The sequence below is a fragment of the Macrotis lagotis genome, chromosome 1 (assembly GCF_037893015.1).
Source record: "Macrotis lagotis isolate mMagLag1 chromosome 1, bilby.v1.9.chrom.fasta, whole genome shotgun sequence".
NCBI classification, from domain to species: Eukaryota; Metazoa; Chordata; class Mammalia; order Peramelemorphia; family Peramelidae; genus Macrotis; species Macrotis lagotis.
This window is the reverse complement of record NC_133658.1, coordinates 457779916-457798507: the sequence shown is the minus strand read 5'-3', so window position 1 is coordinate 457798507 and position 18592 is coordinate 457779916. Positions and strand designations below refer to the sequence as shown.

General features: G+C 37.7%; 1 protein-coding gene across 1 annotated transcript; it reads right to left on the bottom strand.

Moving 5' to 3' along the window:
- Nucleotides 1-10883: 10883 nt before the first annotated feature.
- On the bottom strand, nucleotides 10884-11532 carry LOC141519357 (ubiquitin-conjugating enzyme E2 N-like). The gene has a single exon (XM_074231621.1). It carries the CDS (start codon nucleotides 11494-11496, stop codon nucleotides 11038-11040), a length of 459 nt encoding a protein of 152 aa, XP_074087722.1. The 5' UTR covers nucleotides 11497-11532; the 3' UTR covers nucleotides 10884-11037.
- Nucleotides 11533-18592: the final 7060 nt, after the last annotated feature.

Sequence of the window (18592 nt, the reverse complement as noted above, 5' to 3'; positions counted from 1 at the left end):
AGCTGCCTCTTTGATAATGTTATCAAATAACATTCATGATAATGTTACAACTTACTTAAATCCTGGAAGACACATGCCCTCCCTGGGTCCTTTGCAACCACCAGACTCTATTAAAACATCAAAAGGGGAAAATACTTGTGTGAAGGATACTAAGAATTACATCTTCAAGCCCAGAAAAAAAAAGGCTCTTCTTAGAGCTCTAATAAAATAAACAATTCAGCTTTATTCAAAAAGATATGTAATGCATCTCATATACCAAACATAAAAGATTATCTTATCTATGCTTTTTACAGCTACCTTTTTCTTTAAAAAAAATACATTTCATTTTTTTCAATTAACAAAAATTTTTACCTTCTCTCAATCCTAGTTTAACCCACCTCACTCCTACCTTAACCCACCTCACTCCTATTGAATTTGTTTTGCAGGTCTACATTTATTTGTAATGGATTTTATTTTTCTTGCCTTCTCAATGTGTGGAATCTGGATGGAACGTGGAGGGTGGAGGGATTCAGAGTTCAAACTGATAATAAAACTGAATTTAAAATAAAAAGATCTCCTGAAACATGATAACTAAACTCTTTTTTTTTTTGGACATTGTTTTCAAGTAGTCCATTAATTCTTTTTGTTTGTTTAGGTTTTTTGCAAGGCAATGGAGTTAAGTGATTTGCCCAAGATCACACAGCTAGGTAATTATTGTCTGAGGTCTCATTTGAACAGAAGTTCCCCTGACTCTAGGGGCCAGTGTTCTATTCACTGTGCCACCCAGCTGTCCCTAGTCCATTGATTCTCAAATTCTTTTCTCCTTGATGTTTTCCAGATCAAGTTGTTTTTGCCAAGAGAAAGCTTATATTTTCTTCTATGTTTTTGGTTTTTAGACTTTAATATTTTTTGTTATTTCATAGATTCATTGGTTTCCATCTAATGCATTCTAAATTTCAGAGTTGCTTGCTTGAGCAAAGTGTTGTACCCCTTGCAACAAATTGTTCATTCTGGGACAGCTAGGTGGTACAGTAGATGGAGCACTGGCCCTGGAGTCAGGAGGACCTGATTTCAAATAAGATCTTAGACACTTAGTAATTGCCTAGTTGTATGACCTTGAGCAAGTCATTTAACCCCATTACATTAAATAAAAAACAAATTGTTCATTCCCTTTCTAAGTATTTCTTCAATACATCTCATTTATTTTCCAATATTTTCCTCTAGGGTTCTTGTTTATTTATTAAAAACACACATTGTAAAGTCTTTTTAAAATGCTTGCCTGAGAAGATGGTGATAAGAGAGGAACGTCTCTTAGGCGCTCTCTCTCATAAAACTTATAAACTAAGGACTCTAACTAAATTTTTGAGAGACAGAACCCACAGAGGGACCCAGTGAGGCAGTTCTGCTACTCAGGGTAACGTGGAAAACAGCAGAAAGGCTCTGCTCTCCGGGGTTGGAGGGGCGGCCACCAGAGGGGTGGCCCACCAGAGTGAAAGAACTTCAGCCTCCTGGAGGCAGCCCCAGGGTGCTGGGAGCTGTGGCTCACAGCAGCAGGGGAGTTTCCTGAGTTACACCTCAGGGAGCACTGGGCACAAATTGGGGGAAGTGGGGGACCTCTGCCAGAGTGAGCACATGAAGCCTAGCCCTCAAGACACACAGCCAGCAACTTGGTCTTATGGCAACCCTCAGGGCACGAGCAGTATGGCCACAGCAGCCCAGATCCAGGAAACAGAAGCAGGTGGAGCCCGTAAGCAGGAGCCCCCAGGGCATGAGCCCATTGAGTCTGGGGAAGGGAGTGAAGAGAGAGAGACTGCAGAGCTCTGTCCTCTGTCCCTGGAACAGGACACTGGGGTTCTGATCACATTCAGATCCTGATCACAGTCTAGGCCCCCCTATAGAACAGCAGTGCCCCCCCCACCTCGACCCCATGGCAGAGGGAGGTGCTTATGGTCATTCACAGACCAGGAGGGAGGACAGAGCATTACACACTGAGATCATTGTGGGAGTGTCCCAAAAGCTCAGGAAGCACCCCAAAAACAGGCTTAGGCTGGGAAAATGAGCAAGCAGAGAAAAAAAGAGCAACACCATTGAGAAATATTTTGCCTGTGAGCCCAAGAAGGATCAAAACACTCAGTCTGAAGATGAGGAAGCAGAAGCTCCTGCATCTAAAGACTCCAAGAAAAACAGAAATTGGGTTCAGGCTATGACAGAGCTCAAAAAAAGACTTTGAAAATCAAATTAGGGAGATAGAAAAACTGGGAAAAGAAATGAGAGAGATGCAGGAAAAATATGAAAATGAAGTCAGCAGCTTAGTCAAAGAAATCCAAAAACATGATGAAGAAAATACCATGCTAAAAACCAGCTTAGGTCAAATGGATAAAACAGTTCAAAAGTTATTGAGGAGAAGAATGCTTTAAAAAAGCAGAATTGGCCATATGGAAAAAGAGATAAGAAAGCTCTCTGAGGAAAACAAATCCTTCAGACAAAGAATAGAACTCAGGGAGATTGATGAATTTATGAGAAATCAGGACTCAATACTTCAAAACCAAAAGAATGAAAAATTAGAAGAAAATGTGAAAAATCTCATTGAAAACACAACTGATATGGAAAAGAAATTTAGGAAAGATAATCGAAAAATTATTGGAATACCTGAAAGTCATGATCAGGAAAAGAGCCTTGACATCATTTTCAAAGAATTACTACAGGAAAATTGCCCTGATATTCTAGAAGCAGAGGGCAAAATAGAAATGGAGAGAATCCACCCATCTCCCTGAGAAAGAGATCCCAAAAAACCAACTCCCAGGAATATTATAGCCAAGTTCCAGAACTCCCAAGTCAAAGAGAAAATATTACAAGCAGCCAGAAGGACACAATTCAAATACTGTGGAGATGCAATCAGGATCTCACAGGACTTAGCAGCAACTACATTAAAAGCTCCTAGGGCTTGGAATATAATATACTACTGGAAGGCTAAAGAGCTTAGAATGCAACCGAGAATCAACTACCCAGCAAAACTGAATGTCCTCTTCCAGGGAAAAAGATGGACTTTCAATGAACCAGGGGAATTTCAAATGTTCCTGTTGGAATGGCCAGAGCTGAACAGAAGGTTTGATCTTCAAATACAGGACTCAGGTGAAGCATAGAGAGTGGAGGAGAAGGGGAAAATATGAGGGACTTAATGATGATGAACTGCATGTATTCCTGTATAGAAAAATGACACTGATAATACTCATATGAACCTTCTCAATTAACAGAGCAGGTAGAAGGAGCTTTTATAGATGAAGCACAGGAGAAAACTGAATTTGAAGATATATTGTGGTATAAAAATAGAATCAATAGATAAAAGGGAAATGTAATGGGAGAAAGAAAAAGGAGAGGAGGAATAGGCTAAGATATTTCATATAATAAGATTTTTCTTTATTACACTGAGCTATTGCAATGATATGGAAGGTGAGAAGGCAAGGGGGAATGAGGGAATCTTTGCTCTCATCAGAGGTGGCGAGGAGAGGAAACAGCATATATACTCAATGGGGTATAGGCATCTGGAGTAAGAAGGAGGGGGGAGCAGAGGGAAGGGGTGGGGATGTGAATGATGGAGGAGAGGATGGACCATGGGGGGAGAGTGGTCAGATATAACTATTTTCTTTTTTACTTCTTGCAAGGGGCTGGGATTGGATGGCCTGTCCAGGATCATAGGGCCAGGTAGATGCTGGACCTAAGGGGTGGTGTGGGGGTTCGGGGCCTCTTGGCCCCAGGGCCAGGGATCTGTCTGCTGTGCCACTCAGCTACCTACAGCAGAGTCAAAAGTGAAAGGAGAGAGAAAATATAGTACATGGTGGTGGAGAAATACCAAAGGAGGGAGTGCAAGGGGCAACGGTGGAAAAATATGGAAGTAACTTTTGTGATGGACTTATCATAAAGAATGTGATCCACCCATGACAGAGTTAGTGGTGTTGGAACACAGACTGAAGCAAATTTTTTTATTTTTATTATTTTGGGTGGGGTGAAGGGCAAATGGAGCTGGGTGGCCTGCCTGGGGCCACATAGCAGGGTGACCATTGGGTGTCTGAGGCCGGATTTGGACCCAGGTGCTCCGAGCTCAAAGGCCAGTGCTCTGTCCGCCACCCAACTGCTCCTAATATTATTACTATCTTATTTTATTTTGGGTCTTTTTCTTTTTTTGGTTTTTGCAGGGCAGTGGGGTTGGGGTGGATTGCATGTCACACAGCTGGGTGACTGTTGGGTGTATGGGGCTGGATATGGGCTCAGGTACTCCTGGCTCCAGGGCTGGTGCTCGGTCCACTGCGCCACCTGGCCATACCTACAATTACTACTATTATTTTTTTATTTTAATTTTAATTTTTTTCTCTCCCCTTTTATCACTCAAGCAAGTCCATATTTTTTTTGGGAGAGGGGGCATTTTGTTTATTCTTAAACAAGAATATTTTATTAATGTATAAAAAATTATTTGTACAAAATGAGAATAAATAAATATTAAATTAAAAAAATAAAATGCTTGCCTGATATCTTCTAGGAATTCTAGTTGAATTTGTGCCCAGGTCATATATATTTCTTTTAGTATTTGCTTGTAGCAGTTTTGTAGTCATTCTCTTCTTCTGGATTTGTGTCTCAAGTATCTTTGTCACCATAATAGTCTTTTTTTTTAATGGTAGAGTTCTTTTTGTTTCCTCAGTCTTTCAGCTTTCTATTTTGAGATTTGAGTTTTAGGGTTTACTTCTGTGTGTTTCAGGAAGGTTGAGGCTGATCCTGCTTATTGCAGGTGTCAAATATTGTTTTATTTTGGAATCTCAGGGACAGTTTAGCCTGGTAAACTGAAAACCTGCCATGCTCCCAAAATTATCTAATCTAAAAGTCTTATCACTGCCCCTCCAGGCTGAGCTCTGAAAGTTTCTAATCTGTATTGGGTCTGAGCAACAATAGACTGTTGCTGGATTTAACTCCTATCAGGCAGCTGGGAACCCTGTTGGTTCAGTGAAAGAAATATAGGGCTGTCTTTGGTCAGGTAGTCCTTGGCAGACTGGACTAGATGCTGGAATTAAGACCCTACTCTGCTCCTAGGCTCTGAGCCACACAGCTTTTGTTTGCTTCTGAACTTGTTCATCTTTTAGTATACCACATAGGGACATTGTCTGCTACCTGCCCTGGAATACCGCTCCTGGACACATTTGTTTTCTTAGTCAACTCTGGATCTGTGGCCTGGAAATGTGTATTATTAGGTGATATAGCTGCCAGATAGCACAAGTCTCCTTTTGGTGGTCTCTTATGGGTCTGGACCCCTTCTTGCCTCTTTCTGGGCACTCAAATGCTCCAGATGACCACAGTTGCCAATGTCCACAGACCTCTCTGTTTCTCTGTGCCAGCCTAGGTCAGAAAAACTCATCACTGTGATTTTTATTTCTTCGATTTCCCTATTAGTATTCAGTATAGTGCATTTTCTTCCCACTACACCATCTTGTTTCTGCCTTCCTCATCTATATTTTATATTCCTGCCAGTCCCTGTCTAATTCAAGTGCTCATACAGACTTTTAATAAATGTTTGTTGAATTATTGGTGATTTTAATAGTTATTACAGACCATTTATAACACATTTAGAATGCATTGAGGGTGATTGTACTCATATCTTGAGCACAGTACTGCATAAACCTGGTCCAACCCTTGGGTAACAGACTCCTCTGCTGCCCTGATCTTACATTGCTTCTATTCTGAGAACCCCAGTTTGCCATGGGATTTTGCTGGCCACATATTTAGCAGCCTTGTTGCCTTCTGGAGAATATAACTTCTCCCAGAGGGAGTTCTATCGGTGTCTCTGCTCTGAGATTCTTTTTGTTTCTATTTGTATATATAAAAAAGCTTGATCTATAGAAAGTTATAGGAATGAAGATTATAAAGTCCCATCCTTGGGTAACTGCTGCTATTCCTCTCATACCTGCTTTATCCTTGATCCTAGCTTCTGCCCCTTATATGTTTTAACACATTGAATTCTTTTGAGTAGTTGTGGATTTCATTAAGGAGACTCAGTAGTATTACAGGGCTTGAAATACTCAGCACTGTGTTGTTCATAAATAGGAACATATTGAATATACATTATATACCATATATATAAAGTCCCTCTTCTTTATGAACATATGTATATAAGAGGCATCATCCATGCCTGGCAAACACAATGGTAAGCATGCTTTATGTCTCACTTTATGAGTCAGGAATCAGAGGATCTTTGAACAAAGCTATTTTTGTCATTACAATTTATCTCAACGAATCTACTATTATCTTTCCTCATGCATGGGAAATCTTGCTCAAAGTATCTATTGGACTGAATTTTGCTCTAATTTTTTCCCTATATAGCTGAAAGTGATGAAATGCCAATAATTTCAAGTGGGTGGCCCAGGAGGATAAAAACCAGATACAAACCACTTCCATGTCTCCCAACTGCCTCTAGAATACAACATGAATTCCTTTGAATAGAATTCAAAGTCCCGGACTCCTCTGACTCCTATGTCTCAGTGAAAAAGCCTGATGTATGAATTATGGTGCTTGACTAGAAAATGAGAGTTTTGATTAGTAGTTAGCTTTTAAATTGTGCATTTTTAGCAATCTGATCATCAAATTACAATCTGACTTCAGTTTACCTTCCTAGACTTATTTTAGATTTTTCCTTTTATACATGCTGTCTTCCATCTGAACTGAATAAATCTCTTTTCAACTTATTCTTCAACAAATCAACATTTCAACTTATTCTTCAACCATATGCATTTGCAAATTCTACCCCATATGTTTGAAATGTACTCCCTTTTCATCTCTACCTCTCAGAATTAATATTTTCTTTCAAGGGTTGATTCAGAGGTTACTTCCATGAAACCTTGGTTGCCCAAATTGTGCTCATTCCATTCATTCTTTGGTTATCTTCTTTTTAATTATCTGGATATATGCTAGATCCCTTGGGAAAAATATAAGCATGTTAAGGTCAGGAACCATATTTTTAAAAAAAAAATTGTTTGCATCTACAGTGTCCTGTACATATTAGGCACTTAATGTCTAATGAATTGAGTTGAATGGAAAACTGAAGCATGTGACCACTGGCTCACTATTAGGAAGAATATTATACATATTTTACTATATTAATAAAAAGAATTACAAAAATCATATACCAATATGTAGAAACAGCTTTTGAGAAGATTTAAAACCCATTCCTATTTTAAAAAACAACTAGAAAAACATAAGGATAAAGATTTACTTAATAAAATGAATATATTTTTCTAAAACCAAGAGCCACATTATTTGGAATTAGGATAACTAAGAGACTTTTCCAATAAGATCACAATAAAGCAAGGGTGTCTATTATTATCATTATCCAAAATGTATTTAATTCCTTATTGTTTGAAAAACACTCTATAGATATTATCTCATTTGATCCTCACACAATCCTGGAAGACAGGGATTATTAATCTCATTTTATTGATGAGGAAACAGAGTTGTGACTTGCCCTGTGGGGGTCATTTGCGTGTGCTAACTCTGAGGTAGGTCCAAATCTTCCTGACTACAATTCAAGAGCTCTATCTACATGACAGCTAGCTGCTCTGATTAACACAATTATTTTTCAAGGTAGTACTGATATTGTTAGCTGTAGCAATGACAAGAAAAAGAAATAGACTAAGCATGATCATTTCCTGTAGATGATAATAGAGAACTCTAGAGATTCATCTAAAAACTAATTGAAACAATTAATAACTTTAGAAAAGTTGTAGGATTTAAGATAAGCCCCATAAATCATTAGCATTATTTTATATTATCAACAAAATCTAATAAGAGCTATAAAAAGAAACTTCATTTAAAATAATTACAGAAGATATAAAATAGTCTACCTGAAAAGACATACACATCAAATATATGAATACTATATAGCATTCTCTTTACACAAATAAAACCAGATCTAAATAATTTGGTAAATAGAATTTGCTTCTAGGTAGGCTGAAGCAATATAATCAAATTAACAATATCACCTTAATTTACTAATTTAGTACCACAGCAATTAAATTATCAGAATTATGTTATAGAGTTAGAAAAAAATAATAAAATTCACGTGGAGAAACAAAAGATCAAGAGTCTCAAGTAAATTGATGGAAAAAAGTGAGATAGAAGGCCTAAGAGTACCATATTATACTACAAAGCAATAATCATCAAAAGAATTTAGTACTGATTTTAAAATAGACAGGTTGATCAGTGGGACAATTAAGTAAGCAATATACAAAAACAAATGAGCACAATAGCCTAGTGCCAGATAAACCCAAAGATTCCACTGATTGGGATAAGAAGTTATAATTTTACAAAAAGTGTTAGGAAAAATGGAAATTAGTCTGGCAAACACCAGGCATAGACTGATGTCTACCAAGATAAACTCCAAACTGATATATGACATACTTAATGGGTGATGTCATAAATAAAATAGGTGAGCAAGAAAGAAATTCTGTCAGGAGATAAAGGAAAAGTTCATGCTGAGATAAGAGATAAAAAAGATCACAGCAATTTTATATAAAATTACAAAGTTTTTGCACAAGTAAAACCAATGGAGCTAAAATGTGAAGAGGAGGTCAATAAGGAAAAAAAAATTTTTGTGGCAATATTTTGTGATAAAGTTCTTGTTTCATATATATATATATATATATATATATATATATATATATATATATATATATAAAATGCATATATATGTATATATATGGAACTAATTCAAATCTATAAGAATAGAGTCCTTCCCCAAGTGATAAAATCAAAGGATATGAACAAGCAGTTTTCAGGGGAAGAAATCTAAATTATGAATAACCATATAAAAATGCTTTAAATTACCAATAAAGATAAAACTCTGAGATTCTATGTCATACCTATTGGTTGGCAAAAGTGACCAGAAAAGGGAAAAGACAAATGGAGGAGGGATTCTGGTTAAAGAGATACATTAATGCATTACTGGTGGAACTATGAAGTGGTTGAGCTATATAGCCTAGAAAGAATTTGAAACTATGCCCCAAAAAAGCAATTAAATTGTGCATATACTTGGATCCAGTGATATCACAATATCAAAGAATGAAAAAAAGGACCCACAAATAAAAAAATATATTTAGAGAAATTTGTGATGGGAAACAATTGGAAACTGAGGAAGTGTCCCATAACTAGGGAATGGAAGAAAAAAAATGTGATGAGTTACTATTAAAATGATGTTAGTTTCAGAGAAAGCTGAAAACTAATGTGAAATGATACTGAGGTGACCATATCCAGGGAATATACAACATAAAAATTATAAAGAAAAATGACTTTGAAATAAATTGTTCATTGGGAACAATTTTGAGAACTTTGGATACTTTGATCATCACAGTGATCAACCACAGTACCAATATGGTAATTTGTTTTGACAATACATGTCTATTAGAGAGGCTTTGTTTTTCTTGTTATCTCAGTGAGGGAGACAGGAATAGAAAGAAAGAAGGTATATCTTCATTTGAAAATAAAATTTTAATTTAAAACCAGACAATTAGGGATATCTTCCAAACTTGTTATAGATTACTGTCATCAAATTTTATTTAAAATGGACAGAATTGCTTTTTTACTCCCTTGGTTACCCTTTTATTAATCTTGGTAATGATTTCCCCCTTCACATCTTTTTTCTCTTCCCTTTTTCAGAGACTTTGATAAATACATTGATATCATTCAACCACTCCTTAAAGATGAAAAGTTTTAAAGATCATCTTCACTTTTTATCTATTAGTCTCCTAATTTTATCCTTAAATGTCCTCAAAATTACTTTGCTTAGTTGGGTCTTTCACAAGCTCCTGAATGAGATTTTATAAATGGGTTTATATTTTGTACAAACAATGGCAGCACTTGTACAGAATATATACCCATTTATAAAATATCATTCAGGAGGAAGATGGAAGATTGTGAACAGTACCTCCCTTAAACTGAAATTTTTACAAGACCTTGGTGAAAGACCCAACTAAGCAAAGTAATTTTGAGGGCATTTAAGGATAAAATTGGGAGACTAGATAGATTAAAAAAAACTTTTCATCTTTAAGGAGCGGAGTCACTACACTTACATTCTAACACATGTATGCAGTATGAGAAAGTTAAACAGCAGGAAGAAAATATTGAAAAAGTAGCTGGATTCAGCCAAATATACACAAATGAAATCTATCCTAGAAGTGACTCAATTTTGAATGATATCAATGAATTTATCAAAGTCTCTGAAAAAGGGAAGAGAAAAAAGATGTGAAGGGGGAAATCATTACCAAAATAAATAAAAAGGCAACCAAGGGAGTAAAAAAAAGAAATTCTGTCCATTCTCAATTGTGACCATTTCACAAGGAAATTTAGCTAATGAACTAGACTTTCTTTTTTTTTTTAGAATAACAAAAAATATTTTACTAAAACAGAAGATTTACAGAAGTTTCCAGACAAGCCATACAAAACGGTCACAAGCTTTTCTTGAAGGGAGGTTTCTATGCTTTGACAGCAGAATCACGATATTAGTGAGGGCTGTGATGTTTAATGTTCCCATTTTTTGTTCAAAAGACCAAGCTTGTCCATCTACAGCATCTAAAGAGTTAGACTTGGCTAGAGGGCATATTCCAAATACAACTGGTTAGCTGCTTTAACCAATGCAATTAGCATCACCATAAAAAGGGAAAAGGAGCCCACAAAACTGGAAGAAAAAAAAGACACACCCCAGCAGCTAACCAACAACTACTTTCATTCACAGTGCTGATACTTAAACCATGATGGGAGAAATGAATAAAAGCAGAGCTGGGCCACTGCTTTTAAACAATTTCACAACAATCCAGATGATACTTCTAGCCTCTGCTCATGCGTTACAACAGTGAATCAGGACAAGACAGAGATTTGCTAATGTGCATTTAATCACCAAAGGACTGAAGATGGTCTGGGTTTTTATTCTGTAATGTTTCTAAGACTGTGTCCATTAAATGCAAACAAAAAAGGAAGAGGTCTTCACAGAACAGGAGAAGTGATGCACACTTGATGTTGAGATTTAATTTAAACATTATTCATGGCATATAGCCTAGTCCATGCTCTGGCTGTTTCTATGGCTTGGGCTTCATTGGACTTCCACTGTTCGGCTACATCGTTTGCTAATGAATCGTCTGGATTGGGAGCACTTAACAAAGCTTGGATTGAGAGCAGCACTGTGCGGATCTGCAATGCTGGAGACCATTTATCTTTCAAAATATCTAAACATATTCTTCCCAACTTGTCTACATTAGGGTGATAAATTTTGGTCATGAAACATACTTTAGGAGCTACCATTGGATATTCTTCTGGAAGAAACAGTTCAAGTTTAAAAGTCCCTCCCTCAAAGGGGGAATCCTGTGGGCCTGCAATGACCACATGAAAATAACAGGTGTTGCTTTCATCTGGTTCTGCTTTTATCCCAGGAACTGGTTCTGCCAGCAAACGCTGGGTTTCCTTAATGATCCTGCGGGGCAGCCCGGCCATCTTGTCTGATCCAGAATTCAGCTTCGGTGTCTCGTCTCCGGCCTGAACTAGACTTTCAAAGAGCCTATATACCACTTAAGGTAGAAAATGATTCCCATATCAGAAATGAGTTTTCTCTCTTCAAATATAATTTGGGGGTGGGGTGGAGGAGCCAAGACAGTGGCAGGGAGGCAAGAATTCCCAGAAGCTCTCTTTCAAAACTCTCTAAAAACCTTAAAATTATGACTAACCAAATTCTAAAGTGGCAGAACCCACAGAAAGACTGAGTGAAAGAATTTTCCAGACCTGTGGGAAGGCTCTGTTCCACCAGGGTTAGAAGGGGCCACATCACAGCCAGAGTAAATGAGCCACGGTCTTCTAGGAACCACTTGCTGGGTACCTGGGTCCCTTGGGGTGTGCATGGGTTCATGTCAGCTGAAGTGGTTTCCAGACCTCTCAACCCCGGGGATCACCAAAGACAACTTGTAAGGTCAATGGGAAAACTCTGCTGCACCAGAGTGAGCATGGAGCCCAGGCCAGCCAGGCCTCAACAGAAACTAAGCTCCAGAAACAGAATCAAGCCTGAGGAGCCACCAAGCAGGGAACCACAGGGAAGCTGCTTCCAGAGTGCTCAGAACCATGGAAGGTAGGGAAGAAGAGGGAGACTGTTGATGTTTCTCTGCTATTCCTGGGACAGGACTCTGTTGCTTTGTCCACATTCAGACCCTGGTTGTAATCTGGTGTCTCCTATTGCCATAGCAGAGTAGTGACCCTCCCCACTGCTCTAGGGCAGGAGTGCTTCAAGTCATTCACAGACCAGAGCACAGGCCAGGAGAGCAGTCAGAGTCTCTCATAAGATATTATAAAAATTGAAGTTGGGGGGGGGTTCCAAAAAACACTTAAAACTTGGGAAGTATATTGAAACCAGGTTATAGGCTGGGAAAACGAGAAAACAGAAAAAAAAAAGAATCTGATCATTGATGATTACTTTGGTCCCATGGAAGGTCAAAACACATGATCAGAAGATGCCAAAGCCAAAGCTTCTGTATCCAAAGCCTCCAAGAAAAACAGGAATTGGTCTCAGGCTATGGAAGAGCTCAAAAAAAAGATTTTGAAAATCAAGTAAGGGAGGTAGAGGAAAAATTGGGAAGAGAAATGAGAGCAATGCAGGAAAATCATGAAAACCAAGGCAGCAGCTTGGTCAAGGAGATAGAAAAAAATTCCAAAGGAAACAACATGTTTAAAAAAATCAGTTTAGGTCAAATGGAAAAAGCAGTCCACAAGATCAATGAGGAGAAGAATGCCTTAAAAAAGCTGAATTGGTCACATGGAAAAGGAGATAAGGAAGCTCTCTGATGAAAATAATTCCTTCAAATGTAGAATGGAGCTAAGGGGAGCTAATGACTTTGTGAGAAATCAAGAAAAAGTAAAACAAAGTCAAAAGAATGAAAAACTAGAGAAACATATGTCTCATTGGAAAAACAACTGATCTGGAAAACAATGCAGGAGAGATAATTTAAAAATTATTTGGCCACCTGAATGTCATAACTAGTAAAGAGCCTTGACTTCATTTTTAAAGAATTTCTCCAGGAAAATTGCCCGGATATCCTAGAAACAAAAGGTAAAATAGAAATTGAGGGAATCCACTGATCACCTCCTGAAAGAGATTCCTCCAAAAAAGACTCTCAGGAATATTATAGCCAAATTCCAGAATTCCCAAGTCAAAAAGAAAATATTACAAGCAGCCAGAAAGAAACAGTTCAAATATCGTGGAGCTACAGTCAGGATTACACAGGATTTAACAGTGTCTATATTAAGGACTCGTATGGCTTGGCATATGATATTCTAGAAGGCAAAAGAACTTGGATTACAAGGGGAATCAACTATCCAGCAAAACTGAACTTCACCTTTCTCTTTTTTTTTTAATGTTTTTTTTTTTGCAAGGCAAAGGGGGTTAAGTGGCTTGCCCTAGGCTACACAGCTAGGTGTGCTATTATTAAGTGTCTGAGGTCAGATTTGAACTTAGGTACTCCTGACTCCAAGGCTGGTACTCTATCCACTGCACTACCTAGCCGCCCCTAAACATCATCTTTCAAGGGAAAATATGGACATTCAAAGAAACAGGGGAATTTCAGACTTTCCTGTTGAAACAACCAGAGCTGAACAAAAAGTTTGATCTCCAAGTACAAAACTCAGGTGAAGCATAGATAGGGTGGATGAAAAGGGTAAATTATGAGGGATTTAATAATGTTGAACTGCTTGTATTCTTGCATGGATCATGAACTGCTTGATACTGGTAGCTCATATGAACCTTCTCATTTATTAGAGTTGTTAGAAGGAGCTGAATATGAAGATACATATTATAAAGATGGTGTCAGTGAGTGAAAAGGAATGTATTGGGAGAAAGGGAAAGGAGAAGTAGAATGATAAGATACTTCACATAAAAGAATCAAGAAAAAGCTTTTGCAATGGAGTGGAAGGGGGAGGTGAGGGGGGATGAGGGGGGATGAGGGAGCCTTCATTCTCATCAGAAAAGACTAAGATAGGAAACAACACCTACAATCAATAGAGTATGGAAATCTCTCTTACCCCAGAGGAAAAAGGAGAGAAGGGATCTGGGAGAAAGGAGACAAGGGGAGGGGAGATGGGGAGGAGGTGATAGAGGAAAGGAAAGATCATGGGAGATGGTAGTCAGATACAACATTTTTTTTTGCAAGGAGGGGGGAGGGGGGGGCAGATTTGGGTGGCTTGTCCAGGTCACAAAACTGAGAGTTTCTTGGATATCTGGGACTGGATTTGGGCCCAGGTTCTCCTGGCTCCAGGGCTGGTGCTCTGTCTGCTACGCCACTTGGCTGCCCCACAAGACACTTTTGAAGAGGGACAAAGTGAAAAGAGAGAGGAGGGGTTAAATGGGAGTGGGGAGGAATGGATGGAGGGAAATACACTGGGCAATAACTGTGAGTAAAAATATTGAAGTAATTTCTCTGATGAACTTATTTTAAAGAATGTAATCTATCCCACAGAGCTGATGGTATCTAGGAAAAAATTATATAAGTTTTTTCCCATCATATTCAGCATATGTCTAGTTACTCTTTAATATTTTCTCAAAAAAGTATTCTTGTGATATAAACATAAGCTTTTTTGTAATTCATAAACTTTGACCTGTGTCATTTCATACTACTGAATGTATTCTCCAATATATTTTTCATCATCTTGCACCATGCTCACCTTTTGTATTGAAACCACCTAGTTTCAAATTATGTTTTGATCTTTTTTTCCCTTAGGTTTTTGCAAGGCAAATGGGGTTAAGTGGCTTGCCCAAGGCCACACAGCTAGGTAATTATTAAGTATCTGAGACCAGATTTGAACCCAGGAACTCCTGACTCCAGGGCCGGTGCTTTATCCACTATGCCACCTAGCCGCCCCTTCTTTTGATCTTTTTACAAATACTTACAGTGTATACCATACTACTAAATGGTCAAATGTACCATGAATGTAGTTTGTCATTGCCTTTGGTCACAGGATAAAACCTACTTTGCCAGTTTCTTTTTCTTCTCTGGTTTCCTTTTGTCTACTTTCATTTATAGCAAGAGTGTCAGAATTAATATGATTTAGTTTCTCTGATAGAATATCCAATAAATAAAGATTTCACATTTAAAGTACTAACAACTAAATTAAATTTTATAGATGACCTTAAATTGTTATTCTTTCTTGAAGGAAGGGACTAGGGAAAAAAGTCTATATACATGGGATGTGGTATAAATGCATAAAAGGTTGAGTGACCCCAACTAGAGTGTTCACAAAACTCTGTATTGTTAAATTGGAAAATGCATATACTCTGTTACATTTGTAGTCCTGTTGCTTGCAGGCTTTTTTATACCATTATTATCTCTTTGCAGCAAATATCCCTAATATAAACAACAGAAATAAAGGTGCATTTGATTCCAGGGTTTAGTGTGGGAGTTTAGTGATTTATCTTTGTAACATCTCTCACAAATACCCCATTCTGTCCTGATACTGCCAGCACTCTGGTACAAGCCCTCATCACCTCACAACTGGACTATTTCAATAATGGGTTGGTTGGTCTTACAAAGTCTATTCAAACTCTAATCCATTCTCCCCTCAGCTGACAAAGTGATCCTAATAAAATACAAGTCTGACTATGTCAATACCCCCAATCAAACCCCAATAGCTCCTTCTAAGATCAAATATAAACTCCTCTGACTTTCATAACCTAGGCCCCTCCACTCCATTTTTGCATCTTACTAACTTACTAGCCCTTCAACATATTTTTTTTGACCCAGTGACACTAACTTTACTTCCATGTTGTCCCTCAAATAACACTTCATCTCCCTACTCCAGGCATTTTCATTGGCTCTAACCCATATTTGGAATGTTCTCTTCCCCCATCTCTACCTCCTAGATTCCCTGATCTTTCTACAAATCCTATCTAAAATTTCACCTTCTACAGGAAACCTTTCTCAAAACCTCCCTAAAAGTACCTTTCAACTTTATTCTGTATATAGCTTAGTTATGTACATTTTTTCCTATGATTTCTCCCATGAGGGAAAAGAGCAAGAAACTATTTTTTTTTCTATTACCAATGCTTAACCCATTGCCTGGCATGTAGTAAAAGTAATTAATAAATGTTTATTGACTGACTATTGTTAATCATTGTTTTCCCTACTTCTTCCTCACACCCATTATACATGTCTTTAATGCAATCCTAACCCCCATAGTTTGCCTCTTTTTCACTAGCTGTTATTCTAGTCCCTTGCCCCCCATAAGGAATTGTATTTGGTATCTGAGACTTGGGTTTGAAGTCCAGCTCAATTATTGGCTACCTTTGTGACCTTGAACAATTTAAACTCTATAGACCTCAGGATCCTTATTTGTACAATGAGGGCTTTACACTAGTTCTTAAATCCATTATAATTTATAAACATAAAGCTCATGTATTTGTTCATTCCCCATCTCCAAATCCTCATTCCTGGATGACCTACTTCAAATTCAAGACATATAAACTCATCAGGTTATTTAACAATTCTTCTATCTTGTCATATTACTATCTTATTCCTAACAGTTATTATCCCAAATATTTCCTTTTCTATTTTCTTCCCTGGACATCACCCCACAACTCCCCACTTAAAGCAGTTTTCCTAGCCTTCTTTGCTGAGATTAAAGAGGTCATGCAATGTTGATTCTCCCATCTTCCTTTCTCTTCAAAACAGAACTTCCTTAAGACTCTACATTCTGTCTTTTTGTCAGAAGAAATGTGGTTTTATCTTTACTTTCACCTTTAATCCTTCCTCCCTCACCCCCAACATGTAGTAAGGATGTGAGTGTTTCCTCTCCAGGACCATGTTCTAGCAATTATCTCCTTGCAGGTCTCTTCAATCTCTCTTTTGCCACTGGCTTATCCATGTCTGCCTATAAACTTGTTCAAGTCTTCTGAAGTCTTCCTAAAAAAAGATTTTAAATTCTGTTCCATCTCTCTTCTCTCCTTCACTTATACATTTTATTTTTTTAAAAACTGTCTACCTAATGTTTCTATGTATTCACTGTCCACTTTCCCTTCAACCTCTTGGCAATCAGCTTTAGTTTTTCACTTTATTGAAACTGCCCTTTCTGAAATCACTAATAACTTTAGAATTACCAAATCTAATTGGCATTTTTTCAGTCTTTAATAGCTCTGACCTTCAAAGGATATGCAAAGGCAACTTACAGATGAAGAAATCAAAGTGATCCATAGTCATATGAAAAACTGCTCTAAATCATTACTTATTAGAGAAATGCAAATTAAAGCATCTCTGAGGAACCACCTCACACTTCTTAGACTGGCCAATATGACCAGAAAAGACAATGATCATTGTTGGAAGGGCTGTGGAAAATCTGGGACACTAATACATTGTTGGTGGAGCTGTGAACTCAATCCAACCTTTCTGGAGAGCTGTCTGGAACTACAGCCAAAGGGCATCAAAAATGTGCCATACCTTTTGATCCAGCAATATCACTACTGGGTCTATGCCCTGAAGAGATGATGAAAAAGGGTAAAAACATCACTTGTACAAAAATATTCATAACAGCCCTGTTTGTGGTGGCAAAGAATTGGAAATCAAGTAAATGTCCTTCAGTTGGGGAATGGTTTAATAATCTGTGGTATATGTATGTCATGGAACACTATTGTTCTATTAGAAACCAGGAGGGATGGGAATTCAGGGAAACCTGGAGGGATTTGCATAAACTGAAGCTGAGCAAGATGAGCAGAACCAGAAAAAAATACTGTATACCCTAACAGCAACATGGGGGTGATGATCAACCTTGATGGACTTGCTCATTCTATCATTGCAACAATCAGGGACAATTTGGGGCTGTCTGCAATGGAGAATACCATCTGTAAGCATCTGTATGCAGAGAAAGAACTGTGGAGTTTGAACAAAGACCAAGGACTATTACCTTTAATAAATTAATTAATTTTTTAGGTTTTTGCAAGGCAATGGGGTTAAGTGGCTTGCCCAAGGCCATACAGCTAGATAATTATTAAGTGTCTGAGGCCAGATTTGAACTCAGGTATTCTTGACTCCAGGGCCAGTGCTTTATCCACTGCGCCACCTAGCCATCCCCTATTACTTTTAATTTAGAAAAAAAAACCTGATATCTTATTGTCTGATCTTGCTATCTCTTATACTTTATGTTTCTTCCTTAAGGATATGATTTCTCTCTGATCACATTCAATTTGGATCAATGTATACCATGGAAACAATGTAAAGACTGGCAAATTGCCTTCTGTGGGGGTTGGGGGGAGGGAAGTAAGATTGGGGAAAAATTTTAAAACTCAAAATAAAAAAATCTTATATATATATATATATATATATATATATATATGTATATATATGTATGTATATATGACCTTTTTGTAGTATTGATGTTGGCCATCACCTCCTACTGGATACTCTAGATTATTTTTCAAACATTTTACAAACTTTTTTTTTTTTGCTTTTTGCAAGGCAATTGGGGTTAAATAACTTGCCCAAGGTCACACTGCTGTAATTATTAAGTGTCTGAGGCCAGATTTAAACTCCTGTCCTCCTGACTCCAAGGCTAGTGCTCTATCCAC

What these genes read in the sequence shown, in the direction of transcription:
- LOC141519357 (XM_074231621.1), bottom strand. Translation starts at nt 11,496, where the DNA reads ATGGCCGGGCTGCCCCGCAGGATCATTAAGGAAACCCAGCGTTTGCTG.